We start from the raw sequence: 18,164 nt of genomic DNA on the forward strand, positions 1-18,164 counted from the left end.
GGTTGGATGTGTATACTGTATATTGCAACAAACTTTTAAAATATTCTTATAGTTATCAGCCACACAAACTCAGCTTGACCCTAGGAGTGTCAAACCATGTCTCTAGCCTAAGCATCACAGTGATAAAAATCCACTTAAAATTTAATAATTCTCTTGATGATGCAAGAATCAGATCAAATCTATTTCACCTGTTAGGACTTGTGAAGAGGAATGAAGTTACTCAAAGGCTTTTTATTGTCATTAAAAGCCTATCTGATTTGCAGCTACACCATTTTATGTAGAGGTATTTTAATATTTTGAGGCGTGGAATTGGGTTTCTGAATTTGTATTTTTTGTTCCCCCATTCTTGAAATTGGTGTAGGAATTTAGGCAGAGGGAAGCATTTCCCATAATCTGCCCATAGGGAGAGCCTGGATAGGAAGGCACCCTCTGCGTGCAGGATGTTTTTAGGAACCTTTTCTACTCTATGCCCAGTAAAACTCGTTTGAAGGAGCCTTGCTCGGCCGGAACATCACACCGCATTCCAGCTGCAGCTCTCCCATCAGCTGCCGGCCTTAATTATCTCCAGTCCTGTGTAACGCAGCAAAGGTTAAAGCGCACCAACAGCCCGGCCGGCTGACTTTATCTTTGTTTTGAGACCATAAACCCTCCTTAACGCACGAAGCACGGAACGGGTTGGCCTGGGCGAGGCAGGTGTTTGAAGCCGTGCGAGCGGGGCAGGATTTGGGGGGTTAAAGGGCAGAAGCGGCGGGGCCGGACGGGAGGACGGGACCCCGCCGGGGCCGGCTGCCCGGAGAGGTTTCCCCGCCGCCCGGCGCTGGGGGCCGGGGCCGCTCCCTCCGCGCCGCCATTTGCCGCCGCCCCCTGCCCGGCTTCGTGCGGCGGGGCGCGCTGCACCCCCCACAACATGGCGGCGCCCTGCGCGCGCGGCGGGGCCCCTGTTCGCCTCCCCGGAGGCCCGCCTCCATGGTGCGGGGCGGGCGGGGCGCGGGGCGGCTCTGCCAGGCGGGGCGGGGCGGCGGTCGGAGCGAGTCCCCTTTGTGTCTGGCGCGAGGGAGGGCGGCCGTTGGTGCCGGCGGGCGGGAGGGGGCGCGAGCCGCGGCGAGCGGGGGGCGGCGGAGCGGCGGCGGCTGCTCGGCGGGCACGGGAAGGAGGCGGAGCGGAGCCCAGCCCAGCCGCCCCTCACCGGCGAGCCCCGCGGGGCTGAGGCGTTCCCCGCCCGGCGGGCAGAGCTGCGGGAGGAGACCGGGCCGGGGGCTGCCCGCCGCCGAGGAGGCTCCCGGAGCGAGGAGAGGAGAGGCGAGGAAGGAGCGCGTTCCCCCGGCGCGGGGAAGGGCCTCGCCGTGCCGCGCCGCGCCGTGCCTCCCGGCGCTCCGGGCCCCACCTCGTCGGGGTGGCCGGGGGGGGGGCGTCGCCGCTGCGCCGGGGGGCGGCGGGCCGGGGCTGCGCGGCGGAGGCAGATGGGCCGAGGGGCGGCCGCAGCCGTCGCCCACACAGCGGAGCGGGTCTCGCCCCGCCGTCGAGCGGCCCAGCGGCTCCCCGCGACCCCGGCCGTGTGAGGCGGCCGTGGGGACGGGGCCGGGCTGCGCCCCTTCCCTGAGCCCCTAGAGCCGGCCGGGACTGACAGCCGCTGCCTCCCGCCTGGATATGTTTCCTTCCCAACCCGGCTGCTTCTTCGACATCGTGAAGCTGCGTGGGAAATAAAGCCGCCTTCCCGGCACGACGAGCACGGCGCCTGTCCCGGGAGGAGGGCGATGCGGCCGGCGGCAGCCGCCTTTCCCCCCGCTCCTCCGGCCGCCGAGACATGAGGGCAGGCTGCTGTAATGGAGTAAGAGCGGAGACGGCTCCCCTCACCTGCTATTTGCCCTCCCGGACTGGATTGTGAACCGAGAGAGCTCAGTAAGGCCGCTGGAAAAAAGGAGGAAATTCCTCTCGTCCGTATTTTTTTTTTCTCCTCTTTCTGCCTCGATCCTCGGCTCCCCCAGGTATGACTGCCTCACTGCAGCACCTCTTGCTGGTGCTCCTGCTCTCCAGTGCCACCCTGCTGCTCAGCACTGCGGCTGGTAAGTAGCCAGTGGCTGCACGGAACTGGCCATTTTGGCACGGCCGAGGGGGTGGGGTCCGCCGGCATTTGCACACATCTGGGGCTTCTTAAAAAGTGCTGGGCACGTATTTCAGCTGCGAAGCGTGATAAAGTTTTGAAAGCCCGATCTGTTAGGGCGTCTCGGAATACAAAATCTGCTTTATTGCGTAAATGAACTCGACTTGCATCCAGGATGCACGTTTTGTCTCGATCTGCTTCTCTCGTCTACTCGCTTATTTCAGTTTTGGAAACACAAATAGTCTTTTTGTTTTGCATGCCTTGCCCTTTGTAAGGTAACGCAGGCGTTTTTAATATATATTTTAATCGTTAGCAGAGCTGTGTCTGTTTTGCTGTGGGATTTTTGAGCACAGCCATTTTTAATTTTATCAGCATCAAGGCTTTTAGGGGGCCTTAAACGTGCTACAGTTTTATGATAGACTTATTGTAAGGTATATTTTTTTTCTTGGGGGAGAGATCTGAAGCAAAAATGAGGTATTTTCCCTCATGAGTGTAGAGGAGTAACATAAAATGCTGATGAGGAGCACTGAAAGGTCTCACAGTACTCTTTTTTATTTAAAAAGTTAGAAGTGTATACTGTGAGATCATCCTTATTCATATTTTATAATATATACTTGTAATTTGGCTTGGAAGCTTGATGTTAGACACATGAAATGTTTGGTCCTGGTATTGGAAGAGAGACGTGCGTTGGTCTGGCATCCTTTGGCTTTCTGTCATGGTGACAGATGAGCATGTTGGAGCTTTCTGAGTGTTACCCAGCGTCGTTAGGCACTAATGCCAACGCTTCTCACTGTATACATTTTCCAGCAATTCTGGAAGACTCCTGTGACTTTGGTGTCTTTTTACTAATCAGGACCCAGTCTGCAATGTTGGGTCTTTCTAGCATTATTTTAGTAGTCAGATGTGTATAGTTCATAAACGCATCCTTGTAAGAAAAATACAGCGTGTAGGCAGTTTCTTCATTGCTCTGACCGGATAGCCCCAGATTTTCTTGCTTCTGCTTTTTAAGAGGTCTCTTTCGGGAGGATATTAACATGACATACTTGATATTGCCTATATCATCCTGACCTTTGACTATTATAATTTTAGACTGATCTCTGCAGTGTCTGTCTGTGGTAGTTTCTTGGGAGTATTTTTTCTCTTTCTTCCTGGAAGAAGGGACTTCTGAAGGTCAGAAGTCTTGATATTAAAACATGCATGAATTGAGAGTGCCTGGTATCAAACTGTTCTTTCAAATACAATGATAACAATAATAATAATAAAAAAGTAGGCTTTTTTTCCCCCCCATCGCAAAACCTTGAGCGAGTTGGTACTTTCTTTGCCTTGCCGAGGGAGAAGGGGTACTGAAGGAGCGAGGACAGATTTGAACCAGGCCAAGGGCTGGGCAGGTGTGGTACGAGCCTGTTCGCACAGTTCTGCCAGTTCACCTCAATCCTGACCTGGCAGCAGCATTCCTGTATTTCAGTTCTGTTTTTTCCTTGTTAAAAGGGTTTTAACAATGCTAGCTTGGCTATTTTGTGCATAGTAGCCTATTATCCCATTGTGATTTATTTCTTAATTGTGAAATTTTAACAATCCACACTACAAAAAACCTTGGTTGTAATCCTCTGTAAGAGTAATTACATGAATGATTTCAGCTGTAGTTAAAGTAACTAATTGTTGATTTTAAGTTTACACTCCATTTCAGAAAAAAGAAGTCTATACATGGGGAGGCTACACTAATGTGTAATTCTGCCCTTTTATGTTCATGAAAGAGCCAACACTACTACTTCTCTTCCCCTCCCCCCAAAGTATGAACTGTATGCTCACATCAGCGTAGAAAATGCTGGCTTTCTAGCTTTGAAAACCCTTATTAATTGTTCCTTCTGATCAGTGATGGATCTTGTGTCTCTGCACTACGTGGAACTGAGTGTTTATAGATGCAATATTGTGACATCAGAGGGAAAGTATTTTCATAACAGGTTTGTAGATTTTGGCCTTGAGAAGAATCTCTAGATCTCCTTGGGGAGAGCTCAGTAAAGACCTGAGCTTAGGATGGTCGGGAAGGAAGAGATGTGGAGATGTATAAAGAAGATGGAAAATCTTGAAGTGGGGCTGTAGATGACAGTTTGGCTTTTAATCTAGAATACGAATGAAGAATTAAGGTAGTCCTTCCTTCACCTTGATAAATGAGGATATAATACAGAACTGGCTCTAGATTCAAGTGGGGCTTTTCCTTTTTTTTTTTTTCTTCTGATTTTTAGGAGAAGAGTATTACTGGCTTTCTTTATAAAATCCAAATTTTGACAGATATCCAGTAGCTCTGTATTTAAGTTGTATATTAATCCTTATAAAGAGAATTGCTACAGTGAGAACGCTTTACCCATACTAGTCTAAGGTAAATGATTGAGTGATTTACAAAAGTTATATTGAAAAAACAATTTGGACCGCTTTGTTCTTCATTTCTCAAATAACTTGAAATATCTCTAAATCTTTCGTTTAGAACTATGAGCCATATTTATACTCCCCTATATTTTGGAGGATTTGAATGCGTTAATTGTGAGGGTTGTGCCTGAAGAGGTGGCTGGTGAACCTTTGAGCTGTTCCACAATATTGCTAAAGAATTTCATTTGGGTGTTCATACGGACTAGATATTAATCTTTCCTTGTTTCATTTGCTTGCCTTCTGTGATACGCAATACCAAACCACTTTTCCTTCTTTCTTTATATCCACAGTAGACAGCATTCCTTTGTCTAATGTGTAAATTACTCGTGGAAAATATAAAATGAAAATTAAAGCGAGCAGAATGTCCTTTTATCTCTGTGGGTCTCTTCCTTAAGTCTGTACCTGTGTGGTTCCACAGGGCTGCAGGATTTCCAGTGTGCATAGAATTGGATAGAGATTTAATTTTTTTTTTTAATGATCATTTTAATTATTAATTAAAACGAGTGAACTGAAGCTTCTTTATCCTGTTCTGTCTTGCAGTTAAAAGTACTGTAGTGTCTTGGTCTAATTTGTTTGAAATATGAATTGCGTAACATAAGGATGGACTCCTTTTGGCCATTCAAATCAGTTATTTTATCAGTGTTTAGAATTAGTAACTGACTTATCTTATTAATCAGTTTTCTTAAACCTATCTGTATCCCCAGTGTCAACTTCTTGACTAGAGCTATACCCTTTGTTAGTGGCTCATTCAATTGTAATCTAAAATCATGTCAATTTTTCAGTTTAACTTGTGGGAGCTTTTTCAGAAGTATTAGCCTAGCAGCGGGAGATGGACTATTTACTTGAGGGAGACAACTGGTGTGCTTGATGGAAAACCACGTACAAGTGCAGCCTTTGGGGCAGAACAGGGCTTCATTAGCTCTCCAGTAGAGAGTAAGAGTTGTGCACGGACCCCTTGGCCTTGCTGAGAAGAGCCTCTTTTCCATTAGGTTGTCTATGTGAAGCTCTGTGATATTTCAGCTAAGCTGCCTCCAGTTCTCAAGCAAACCTGGGTATTTCTGAACCGCGTTGTGTGGCGTAGGCATAGTGCACGAGGAAGTGGAAGCTACGCTAACCAGGTGGCTGAGGAGCCCAGATGGGAAGCTCTGAGCCCTTACACAGGCACTTCACTTCAGTATGAATGATTTTACCCTCAAAGGAACCATGTGTAAAAGGTTGGCTAAATTGTCTGTTCTCTGCTGAAGGAAGGCAAACCTTATTTCATTGTGGACAAAGATGGAAGCTTAAGAGAATTTCCTATAAGAATCATTCTCATGATGAAGTGGTTGTTTTGATGACCTCTCTGACACATATTACAAGCTTCTCTTAAAAAAAAAAAAAAAATGTATATAGAGAGTTGACTTTTGCATTGTTGTCCCACCTGCCTTTTTATATCTCATTAAGTATTTCCCAGCAGTCTGTACAGTCAGTGTCATTGTTTCCTTGGCAGATGTTACCCTCCTTCTTGTTTCTCACCACAGGGAAGAGAGGGGTAATTTATTAGGTTCTTTGCAAATGTTTCATTCCCAAAAGCAGAGTGCATGGTTTACAGTCACAGGAAATGTATTGTGTTGGGGCTCAAAGTCTGGCCACGCCATGAACATGTGCTGTGCTGTCATTTTCTGAGCAGACTGTAACTTTCCTAGCGGAGCTGCGTGTAAGCAGGGTGCAAAGTTCCATTCAGAACAAAATATTTCTGTCCTGAATCAAATGGGCGTGATGATGCTGTGCAATGGGTAGGACAGGAATGTGTGTGTAGCTTGCATGTGGTTTTAAGTGTTAATTTTATTAAGCTTGTAGACTTAGTGAAACTATTAACTGCTTCAATTTGATTTTTAAAAATAACGCAGAAGAACTGCTCTCCAAAACAGAAGATCACTTTAAGCACTAAATATATATATATTTTTTCTCTGAAATATGAGTCTACAGAAGTGTAAGGCTGGAAGTGACTCCTAATCTCTTTCCTTTGTACTCTGGATGCGTAAGTATGGGTAACAACTTTGTCTAACCTCTCTAAAATCTCCAGAAGAGGGATTTGTTTCACAGCCTGTCTAGGTAGCTGTCCTGTTACAGTGCTTAATGATCATGCGTTTTGTAACGCAACAGTGGTAGTTCTCCTCCCACCCCCGTTCTGATGCAAGATTGTTTAATATATACCTCAACAAGTATGTGGTGACCCACCTGATCATAAAGCATGCTGTACGCATACAGACAATTCCTGGGGAGCAACAGGGTCTAGAGAAGTTGTTCATGTGCCAAAGCGTAGGGTCTCAGAGTTTGCTACAGTCGTTTGCCGTGGGAAGCTTGAGTTGGCTGTCATTATTTTAAAATGAAATTTTTGCAATCTTTTTGGAGGAAGTATTTTTAAAAGCTGCTTTTGAAAACATAGGCTGATCCTAGAATTTCTGAAATTCTGATTTCTGATGGTGTCAGCCTGACTTGAGGGATCTGTAGTTGCAGAGATGGGAGCTGGGCTGAGCAGTGTAGTGGGATCCGATCGGAGAGGTCAGTCTCGGTGAGTGAATGGAAGGAAGAAAGGCTGAAAGGGCTGGAGAGATTTGAGAGGATGAAGGACTGAATTTATTTTACAGCGCGATGAGAACCAAGGTGTATTAGAGGAGATGTCTTGTATTTGTCAGACTTGTTTGGAGAATGCATGCCTGCAGTTGTGTGGGGGGAAGGAAGTTTTTGGCCGGGGGGAGAGGAAGAACGCATAGTTGTAGGTAGCAGTTTTAAAGACTTCTGTTCTCTGTTGTGAGAATGAATGGGAGACCTAGTCATTTAGATGATGTCTTTACCCTCCTCCCCTTCCCTCGGTCTCGTAAGTTCGGAAATCACAAGGTGTTTGGGAGGTGATGGCATTTTATTCCAAGTGGGATGGCTATCTGTTTTGTTGATTGCGACCTTGGTTTTGTATCAAATCACACATTGTGTTTTGAACTGTAGAGGTGTCTGTGTTCTGCATCTCTCAGTACTTAGTATTTTCTCTTCTGTCTCTTATTTCTGTGTGAGAGAGGGAGGGGAAAAACAAGGACTACAGATGCAGAAGACTCCTTTTCATGTCATTGCCATCTGCGATCCCTTCCGTCTCCATCAGTAACTCCTGAAGCCGCTGGCCAATTTCAACCATATGTGAAAGATGAGGAAAGTCTCAAGAGCTTAATTTGCTACTGCTATCATGAAAATTAGGGGTTGGATGGAGGAGAGAATTCCAAGGTAGAGCTTTCCCAAGGGGAAGGTCGGGCAGAATGCAGCCCTCATAAGCCTGCTTGCTTCAAACTGGCTCCCGGTCAGCACAGGGATGCTGCAAGGCTGTTGGTGTGTACGGGGCTCTGGACTGAGCGCAGTGCGTCTGGTCTTCCCTTCACTTGGGGTGCCATAGGAGGTCTGAGGGAAGTTTGGCGATTCTTGTTAGGGGAGGGGTGGGCGTTGGGTAACAAATGTGGGAGAAAGGGCATGTTTATAAGAAATGAGGCTTCGTTAATCTACAGCTAGGGGAACAACGTGTGTTTTTGACACTATGTACTCGGCATTTTAACTAAACTTCCAAAACAAAGCCCAAATCACCTTACTGAATGATTATCATCCATATATGACTTCATTGTGTGTATGCATAACTTGCAGTTTATTGTATGCATTGCTTTTCACCCTTTCAAAACTAGATTTAATAGACTACCTGTTGTATACACTTAGCTTTATTTCAGACATCCCACACATTATATTTATTGTTTTGCTCTCTTTTCAATGTTACTGTAACTTATGCTTTTTCTGTGGCTCCTTTGAATGTTTTTATGTATTATACTTGCTCAAACCTGTGAAGTGCGTGAAAAATAGTTTTATTATTTGTGGTAAGCAGGTGTAGTTGAGAGGCATTTATTGTGACATTCAGCGTTGGAGTAAGTGGCAGACAGTGACAAAGCCAGCAGCACCTTGAGTCTTTGCATAGTAGCACTGACTGTTCGAGGCAAGTGGGCTAGGTAGTGCTAGCAGCAGTGTGCAGCAGCTATTACTATTACATCTAGCCAAAAGCTGGTGCTACATTTATTCTTGTTGTTTTACTACGTGTACTTTTTCTATCTGAAGTTGCAAGCAGGATGGTTGTAAGAAAATATGGGTATTTTTTCTTCTTTTGAATGAGATGACTGGAAGTGTAATCATAGGTCATGTGTAAATTAATGATCTCTATTACATATTTATATTAGAGAATGCAGCACTTAATTGATAACAAAGTATTGGGCACTGACAGTGTAATCTCCAAAGCTGCTCATTCTTGGCATGAGGTAAACTTCCCTCCGCATAAGTCACAAAGGTCAGGTTCACCTGGTGTGAGCAGCTCTAATGTAGTTCAGTTACCAGAATGACTGACCAAACATGCTCTGCTGCTCTTGCCTTATCAGACTTGCTCTGTTTGGCTTGATTTCTGTTAAAAATAAAACATTCTGTATTTGCAATCAAAGAAGTGTGGCTCTGGATACTTGGAACAAAACAGCTGGGGCACCCATATTAGAGAACCCTAATTAGATTTTCCAAGAATTTAAGCTAATCCTCACTCCTTTGCTGTTGTGAAATTTGTTAGACGTGACAAAACATATGTCAGGAAAAAAAATTGGTCATGTTATTTTTCAAGCTATTTTATATATTAATGATTGTATAAAATAACTCTGATCTTACAGAGTATGTTCAGTCATCCCTGATATAAAATGAACTAAACATTTTTTGCCTTTTTTTGTGTTGGTGATTGTGTTGTAGTCAGGTTGTTGCTGAACCTACTCGAAATCTAGTCCTTCTTCTGGTGGTATCCCTCAGAGAGAAAGAAAGTAAGTTAATTTAGAGCTTCTATAGAAAAAAGTAAAAATGTTGTTTTGGTAGGACACGTTCATTTGTGCTTAGAAAGACTCTTGCAATTGAGCTTGTCAGTTCTGGATGATGGAGTTGTTATAGATACTTATAAAATCTTCTTTTTATGAGTCAAATTTTCTTTTATTATTTTAGGCATCCAATTTGGGGGATTATGTGTCCTTGTACCTTCTAAGTTGTGAAAATATTCGTACAGACATAGTATACATTGTGGATATATACTTTATGCTGTGAGCCTTGCCAGTCATTTATTTAAACCTAAATCCCAGAAGTAATTTTTCTGTATTTATTTGCAGACAAGGGATCCTCTTATTAAAAGATTAGCTTTCTTTGATTACTGGTTCATAAATATAAATTTTCATTATATTTAGCTGAGACATGAAAGGTATGTACAGCTAATATTGTGAGCTAAAGAAAGCTAAGATTGTAGCAAGAAAATTGTAGCACCTACCTCTCTAGTTACGCTGTGGCACATCCATATGTATGCAAAGCAGGCACTTAGACCAGAAGTGATCTTTCTGTATGAAAATAATTCTAGTTGCAATCAGAGAGGGATAAAAGGAATCCTGTAATGAAGCTTGTCTAGATGCCATCACAGTGTGGGTTTCTTATGTTTGCATGTTTAAAGTTTTTTCTTTATTTCTAGCTGTAATCACCCAGGCCAGGGATCGGTAGCTGGAGCAGCTGCCATGATTGAAATAGGCAGACATGCTTAGGTCTGCCAGCTGAAAGGGGACAAACCCTGCTGCAGCGCAGCGCGCAGGCGCCTACCCAGCAAGGACTGCTGCTGGGATTTCAGCAGGAGTCAGCTAAGAAGTGGAAGAACTTGTTCAAGCGCCCCGTGCTTCGCAGGCTGGGATGAGGGAGTCTGTGAATCTCAAGGAGTGAAGAAAATGAGAAAGCAGTTTAATTCCCTTTAAATTAGGGTGAACTATTTCTAATCCCCGCTGCAGCCATATTTGGATCTCTCTGTAAATCTCTCTTTTTATATAGGACACATGAAAATCCCCGATTCTAGTGTGTGTTGCATATATGCACCAAAGATGACTTACTATATTTAGATATTTGTGTGTTTATGTATGTGTATATATATATTTCTTAAGTACTCAGTTTGTTATCAAAATTCAAGCATACCAGTCTACTTCATTGTTAAAAATTAGTATTTTAATATTCACAGATTAGCTGTTTGCTTGGTGTTAATAATTTCCAAAAAGTCATTATCAACAGCTTATTTTATGTGACTGGTAAACTTTACACTCAACTACATCCAGATTTTACCAGGACCTGTTAAGTAATTTCTCTTTTAGTTATAGTAAGATGAATCTGGCCAAACTAAATTTTAAATTTAAGTTTGTAACAGTTAATGCTGTTGCAGCTAAACAAGATTATTTAGCCACAGTTGTTTAACATTGTTTTAGCTAATCATTTAAAATCTCATAGTAAATGTTTTCCCTGCAATTTTCTGTACAAACTTAAAAATATTATGTGACAAATAGAGAGACTTTTTTTCCTTTTATTGTTTCCTGACAGAGCAGTACTGCTAATGAAGCTCTCAGTAAATTTAGCTTCCCCTGTTTTAAGAAGTAGTGGAGCAGAATGTTTTTGTGCTAAGCAAGTAAAATCCTAATTATTATTTTACTAATCTGGATGCTGACTATAGAATGTTATTTAAAGTTGAAGACATGGCCTTTGGACACAAGAATATGCAATCCAAATATGACACAATGTTATAAATTAATTAAAATATGGAAGGGGTGCAAAATAAGGAAGAATAATGATACAGTAATAATAACTCAACTTCATGATTTCACTTTGAGAATGCATGAATATTTTCTCCCTTTCCTTTGTGCAGAAAAAAAAAAAAGAAGTGAGGTGTTAAGATATTGAATAATAGGTGCCATAATATGTGGAATGGGCAAATGTACTGAGCAGAAGACACTTCAATGAGGAAATCAGAGGGAATGCAATAAAAAGGATATTGAATTAAATTCTCCAGGCTTCCTGCAATATATTCACGTGTGTGATGTAAAATGAAAACCAAACAAAAAATGTCCTTTAGGACAGGGCTTCTAATTGAAATTAGTCAAGATAATACTAAATATTGAGCTTCTTACTGTATCAGCCAATTTGTCTGCTGGATCTCATTACTGAGGGGAAAATGAAAATCTGTGTGAAAGTTCTGAACTTGGAAATTTAAATAAGCTGCTTTTTCTGTGCTTTACTGGTGCCCGTTAAGAACCACTCAAGATTTTTTTTTATTGTTGTTGACATATTTTTGTGTTCGTGCTATAAGCTTAAAACCAAAATCACCTTGGTACAATGCAATTCAATACAATTATTTAATGTTCTCAAATGCTGAAGGTGCTGATGTAATCCCACCAGCTTTTTCAGTATTCCAATGTTCTGAATAGCTTATTCATTTATACAAATTTGCAGTTAGTCCTTTGAACTTGAAACAAATTTTGGAGACCTGGTATTTTAGTGAGACTATTGGGAAACAGTGAGAAATAAGCTTATTGCAATATCCTTGCTTCTCCAGATAAAACTAGATGTGAGTCCTGACTGGATGCTTACCAGTGTTATTACAGGACAAGATACTTGAGTTTTCATATTTCCTAAATTTTCTCACTCTTCCCTACCCCCAGTTTTGTTATTCTTTTTAGTGTAATTACAAAGGTAACTACATCACGTGCTTATTCTGTTACTGATGTGCTTTCAACATGTAATTTCAACTAAACAGTTTAAAATAATTTAGCAACGTCACTTTTGGTTATCACTTTGAGCTGAAATACATAAATAAGCAATGAGGATGATGTATGCAATGGAATCTGATAGTAAATTCCTTTGGGGTAATTACATAAAGCAGTTAGTTTCAGTGCTTAATTGATAACACTGGGGCTTGCTTCACTTTTGTTGAGGTGTGGGAATATGAGGTGTAAAGAGAGGTAACTGCATTCCATTGAGTTTCAGTCTAGACAGGCATGAGAACATCATTCGTCCTGTACCAAACAAGGAAAAATAATAACCTCCTAAAAGTGACCTTGCATCTAAAGAATGTGCTCTGGTGGGCACATGGAAAGGCAAAAGTTCAGTGTGATCACCAGCGATATTCTTCCTGTAGTTAGAGGTCAACTTGAAAAGATGCTACTTGAATTGCAGATTGATTTCTTGCCATTTCACAGAGTTGGGGGCTTTTTTTTTTTTTTTAAGAACTGGTTTTATGAAGTACTGTAGAGTTGATTATACTTTATTGAAGAGAGAGGCTGATATTTAGCTGAGGTGAGAGGAAGTTCACAGTACGATTTTATAGCAAAAAGTATTAGGAAACAGTATTAGAGACTCGTCTCCCTCCTGTAATTGAAGAGTAGTAGAGTGAGGTTTGACTTCTTTAACAAGATGTCCAAGGAAATGTTTTTTTCTTCTTGTTCTCTCTCTCTTAAAGGGGATATGTCTACTTCTAAGGCATATCAAAACCGACAGGTAGAGTGTGATGCATCACAGAGCTTAGCCCAGTTTAATTAGTTCTGCTGGATTTGTTAGCCTGACTCCTATGTAGACAAAAAATTAGTTGGGAACTAATGCTGGCAGGGGAAAAGGGTGGAGTTACTGAGGACAGTGTGGAAAGGTGTTGTTCAGTTTCCTTGGTGATGTGAGGATAGTGAGCAGCAGATGCTCTGATAGCATAGGAGGCACAAGCACTGAAATACACCTTGACAGCCTGGGGATAAACGTTAAGTATTTGTGAACAAAGAGATGTAAAGGAATGGGATCTGTTAAGATGGAAAGAAAATAGTTTGCCAACTGCTTTGCTTTGATTGCCTGCGTGCATGCTCTTAACCTGCAGTAAGATGTTGCAAGTATGCGCATGCAAAGGTGCTGCAGAAAATTTGATGTACTGCAAATTTCTACTGTAATTTCATGTTTTATCTTATCTGGTTTTGTGGACGTTGCTCCTTCTCCCTTTTGAATTGTTCTGCTTGAGCAGAGATGGAGATGATGATCCTTCTGCAGATTAAGGTGCAAGTGCAACCCTTAAACCTTAAAAAAGGGATGTGGTAAACACTGCATTTAGCAGAGGACAAGCCTCATTCTATGGTTTGTTTTCAGTAGCAGAACCTTAATTACCTAAAAGCAGTGCTTTAAAAACAAACATGAATTCAATCATTTAAAAAAAATTATTATTAGACCTATCTGTCCAACCTTAATTCAGCTGCTTTGTGCATAATTGCGATAGTTTTTATGAAACATTTTCCCCTGCAGGATCTCTGCCTCATTTGGTGGAAAAGGGAGTAATTTCAAGCAAAGAAATAGACTCTCATAGTTGCAGACCTTCCTGCTTGTCTCTTCCCCATGGATGCTATCTCCTCCCCTTTGGAGGTGGTTCTTCTTGTGTGCTTCTTTCTTGGTACCCTCGTTTCTTTGCTTTCATGTATTGCCCTTATTTCAGTTGTTTATATGTGTGTATATATATATTTTTTTGAAACTTGAACATTGATGTTTTATTCATTTCTTTGCTTTAATGAAAAGAAATGAGTTGCATCATGTTACTAAAAAGAGATCTTTGATAAGTGCTCAGATCAACAGAGGCATAAAGGAAGTGGAAAAGACTGAAGTTTATTCTTCCCTAAAGGAATGCTTAGCTTCCGTGACTCTTCTGGTATGCTCCCTAAAAGTGGGATGTTTTTCTCTTTCTTCTTTTATTGTCTTGCAGAACATAGACTATGGGAATCTTGACTGGCAGATGACAGATCCTCTGTGAATGTATCTGGGGGCAATGCGGTGGGGCGATCTACTGACTAGAAGGTAGACAAGAGGCAGTGTAGGTCATTGCCTAGTCATTGCCTACATAAACTTGGCTCAATATATCCACGAGAGGTGGCTCATCTACTACATATCTATTAGACACGATTGTGCCTAAGTAATTAAGGAAGTGCTTTCAGATACATATTTAAATAAAGCTTTTGGAAGAATCATATGAAGCTTTGGTTATGATCTGTGTGATGGTGGGCAGTTAGGATAAAATTTTGTGAAGAGCTATTCCAGTCCTTAGGGAATATACAGGTTCTGTGCCACTGATTCCTAACAATTTCTCCTGTAGTGCAATTAATCAGAGGATTCAAAGATACTTGAAAAGCAAGCTGATAATATAATTTTTTTCTGCTTTATTTGGAAGAAAAACAAAATGGTTATCAGTATTGTTAACTACTGCATTGTGTGTCTGTGTTTGTAATAGTTCAAAAAGCATGTCATCGTGCTGTTTTGGAGATTATACCTAGTCATTAGTGAGGTAGCAGACTTGAAATGGCTCTGCATACCTTTTCTCGTAGTTCTAGACTTATTTTGAATTCTTATCTTTGTGTTCATATATGTATTGTGCAAGACTGATGACATCAAGCTTTGGAAGCTAACTTAGAACTGTTACAGCCTTTGCTTGCTCTGCCCTTCCTATCCTTCCGGTTTTTATTCACCAAATGTATACAAATGTGAATACAAAGACCCTCTTCGTCTCAAATGTCTCCATTTAAGAACAAAGATAGAATTCCTAAGAGATTCCCTCTCTTCTCCTATTCCTGCCATACAATAGCATTTATCCAGTTCTGTTGAGCTAAAAAAATTTTTCACTCCTTATAGTACTAAAATCTCATAGCTTTAAAATAAATAGAGTTAATCTAGAGTCAGAATTAACTAGGTCTCTAGCAATGATACTCCTAGAGAAAAGCTCTTAAATTTCTCTTTCATGATCAACCAAATGTTTGCTTTTGATCATCAAGAGCTGACAAATCATACAATGCTGCCTGTCCCTGCAGATTCTTCTAGTTAAGTTAAATTGTCTCAAGTGTAAGAGATCATACCAAGTAACAGTGCTTAAGCGGCATAAAACCCAGAAGTGTTTGTGTGAGAGCTGCATCTCCTTTGCACTTACTAGTGGGAGCACCATCACCTTAAATCTGTATCCTGTGACTGGCCTGCTGGTTCATGTTCAGGGCCTTACCTAATTCAGGATTGCTATTTCTGTGTGGAACAGAAATAGATGCATTCAAAGGTAAAGTTGTCTGCGGCCCTTCAGGGCAGAAGTCAGTTTACGAGCAGTGTTCAGCTTTTACTTTGAACCTGCCAGTGTTGAAGATGGTGCGTTGTTGCAAGCTGCGAGCCCAGATACTTTGTGAAAGCAGCTGAGGGAAAAGGAAATAGTAGCTACAGTTGCTACAGAAGATGAAGAAAGGAAATGGGAGCCTCCCTCAAGCACAGCCACTAAGCTAAATAGTTAAAAATAGCTACTTTTCCCCTGTAAGCAATTGTCTAACTTGCCATAAATGTTGTTGTTTCTTGGAAGTTGGAGACAAGTCTCATTCTCAGGATTTTCTGTTCTGAGATACCGGTTGTGTTCTGAGAACTCGTGCTGTGCCACACCACTGATTATTACAGTAGAGATTTTGTTTTTTAATTTGAAAAAGCATTGTGACCAAACTGTGATTGTAATGAAGAAAGCAAGTACTACTTCAGAGCACTTGCTAACTATGTGGATAAAATATGGAAGGATAGTGAGATGAAGTATTTAGCTGGTGATTAGCATGCCACCAGTGAATAGGAATGTATATTTGGTTTGCTGGGTACTTGTCCACTGTCATCCACATCACCAGTTTGGGTTTCTTTCATTATGATCCCAGACTGATTATTGGTATTTTGATACATCTAATAATTTAAAGCTGGTTGCGAAAAATTATACTTATTAAAACTAAAGTTTTAGAGAGGAATGAAATGTGGTAATTTTATTGTAAGAAAAAACAAAAAAAACAACTACTAGAGATGCCAAATTTTCAATGAAATTTTGGTTTCAGAAGTTTAGAAGAACAGAATTTCAATTCTATACAAGTAATTCAAAAGCACAAAATGTTTTCATTTGAAACCTGTTAGTATTTTATCTCACTGCTTGTTGAATTCTGCGTAAATTGAAGTTTTTGTAATCACTCCCAACTTCTCAATTTTATCTACTTACCCCCAAGCAGTCCACAGAATCTAAATGTTGTTTTGTATAATCCACTCATGTTCTCTGTCTGATTGAGCTGCTCCTGTGAAGTTTAGCAAACAGCTAAAACAACCGAACAAATGACTAAGTAGTCTTCTTCATAGGGTGTGCAATTGCCCAACTCTGTAAATATATTTTAATGATTCAGCAAAAACGTAGTGTGTATTTGCACGCATGTGGTACTTATTTTAGATGAAAATGAATTTCTAATTTCAAGCTGCATCTATTTCTGAATTAGCAAATCAAGTTTCTGTACTCTGACATGCTTTCATTGAACTTTTTCAAAGTAACAGTAAACTAAAAAAAGTTCCCTATGTGTCCATTTATTTGCTTTCCTTTTGATAGTGAGTATCCCGTTTTAAACTGCAAATAAAGACAATCGAGTGTAGGGACATGAATACATTGTTGAAAATTGATTATTCTTACTTCCTTTTTTCATTTTTGTGTATTTGCTTTGTGATTTTTCCCTTTTCTTCTCTCCTCTTGCAAATGTCCTCCAAGTGCCTGTCCTGCCTGTGTAGGAGAGTGAGGAGGTAACTTGAGCCTTAGCATTATCCAGCTATATTGCTAGAATGTTTTGGTGTCTCATACGTGCAATTACACTGACACCTGCCTTCAGTGTAGACTTTAAGAAACTCCCGAGTGCAAAGGACATTTAAACAAGCATACAAAACCCTAAGAACACTTTTGAGCTATTGATTTTTCACATCTGAAGTAGCCAACTGATTAACATGTGGGAGTCCAGTGTGCTGCCATATATATGTTTCAGAGCTTGCTCCTAAGTATTGGTGTTGTAAGTATTACTTAGTGAAAAGTATTAATGAAGAACGATTGTGAACTTGAGAACTTGCCAAGGTTTCTACTACTACTGCTTCTTTTTTTCCACTTTATTTTCTGTCTGCTCTTCCCTGCATATTGGCATTGCAGTTCTGCTTTGTGGCTGTCCATTGCCAAAGGCAAACCGAGGAGGCAAGCTGTGTCTTAATTCAGGGTAGCAGTTAACCAGCAGTGAATGGCAAGCTCGTCCCGCTTTTGGCAAAGTATTGGCATGCAATAGGTATTTCTTCATTTCAGAATGCTCTGATTTGCCACACTGGGATAGATGATAATGCACAATATTGCCTCTCCTTAATAGATAAAACATGAAATAATGAGACAATCCGGTAATGATAAGTTTTCTTCTGGTGACTGTCGATAAATATACTGTTAACCTGCTGTCATCTGAGAATCGATAAAACTAGATTATATGGGTTTACTCAGATGTTGCCCTTTTTCATTTAACAGATTAAGTTCTGCCAGGGATGGACACCATCTTTTAATGAAATGTCTGTAAACTTTTGTCTTTTTTAAAACAGATACTCCCTGCTAGTGCTATCCCTGTGAATGCTGAAGAATAATAGATTTCTTAGTCCATATTATTCTGAGTTACATGCAGTGACTGTATCCCAGTGAGATAGAGCTGTATTAGTTACTAATTTTGCTGATGAGGAATTGAGGCACAAAAGAAAGTGTCCTGCCTCAAATCACCTTTGGTTGTCTCCAGTGGAATGCTGACTTGAGTTCAGTACTTTTGGGCAACTGCTGTAACCACTGGGTAATTCTTGTATTCCTGGCTTTGTCCAAATGATTTTATCATATGGGACAAGAAGCTATTTTAGTTCTTATTCAGAAAATGCTCCTGGTTTTGTTGGGAGATTGTTTGGTTCCATAAATGTG

The 18,164-nt window shown here is 41.2% G+C and overlaps 1 protein-coding gene across 1 annotated transcript in view; it reads left to right on the forward strand.

The window, feature by feature from the left end:
• The first annotated feature begins 1,064 nt into the window (after positions 1–1,064).
• The window catches only part of BMPR2 (bone morphogenetic protein receptor type 2), a 113,170-nt gene continuing 96,070 nt past the window's right edge, over positions 1,065–18,164 (forward strand). The window contains exon 1 of the mRNA XM_080600353.1: positions 1,065–2,063. Coding sequence (XP_080456479.1) covers positions 1,988–2,063 — 76 coding nt within the window. The 5' untranslated portion in view covers positions 1,065–1,987. The remainder of the gene's footprint in view (positions 2,064–18,164) is intronic.

Source organism: Anser brachyrhynchus (assembly GCF_964034855.1).
Source record: "Anser brachyrhynchus genome assembly, chromosome: 7".
NCBI classification, from domain to species: Eukaryota; Metazoa; Chordata; class Aves; order Anseriformes; family Anatidae; genus Anser; species Anser brachyrhynchus.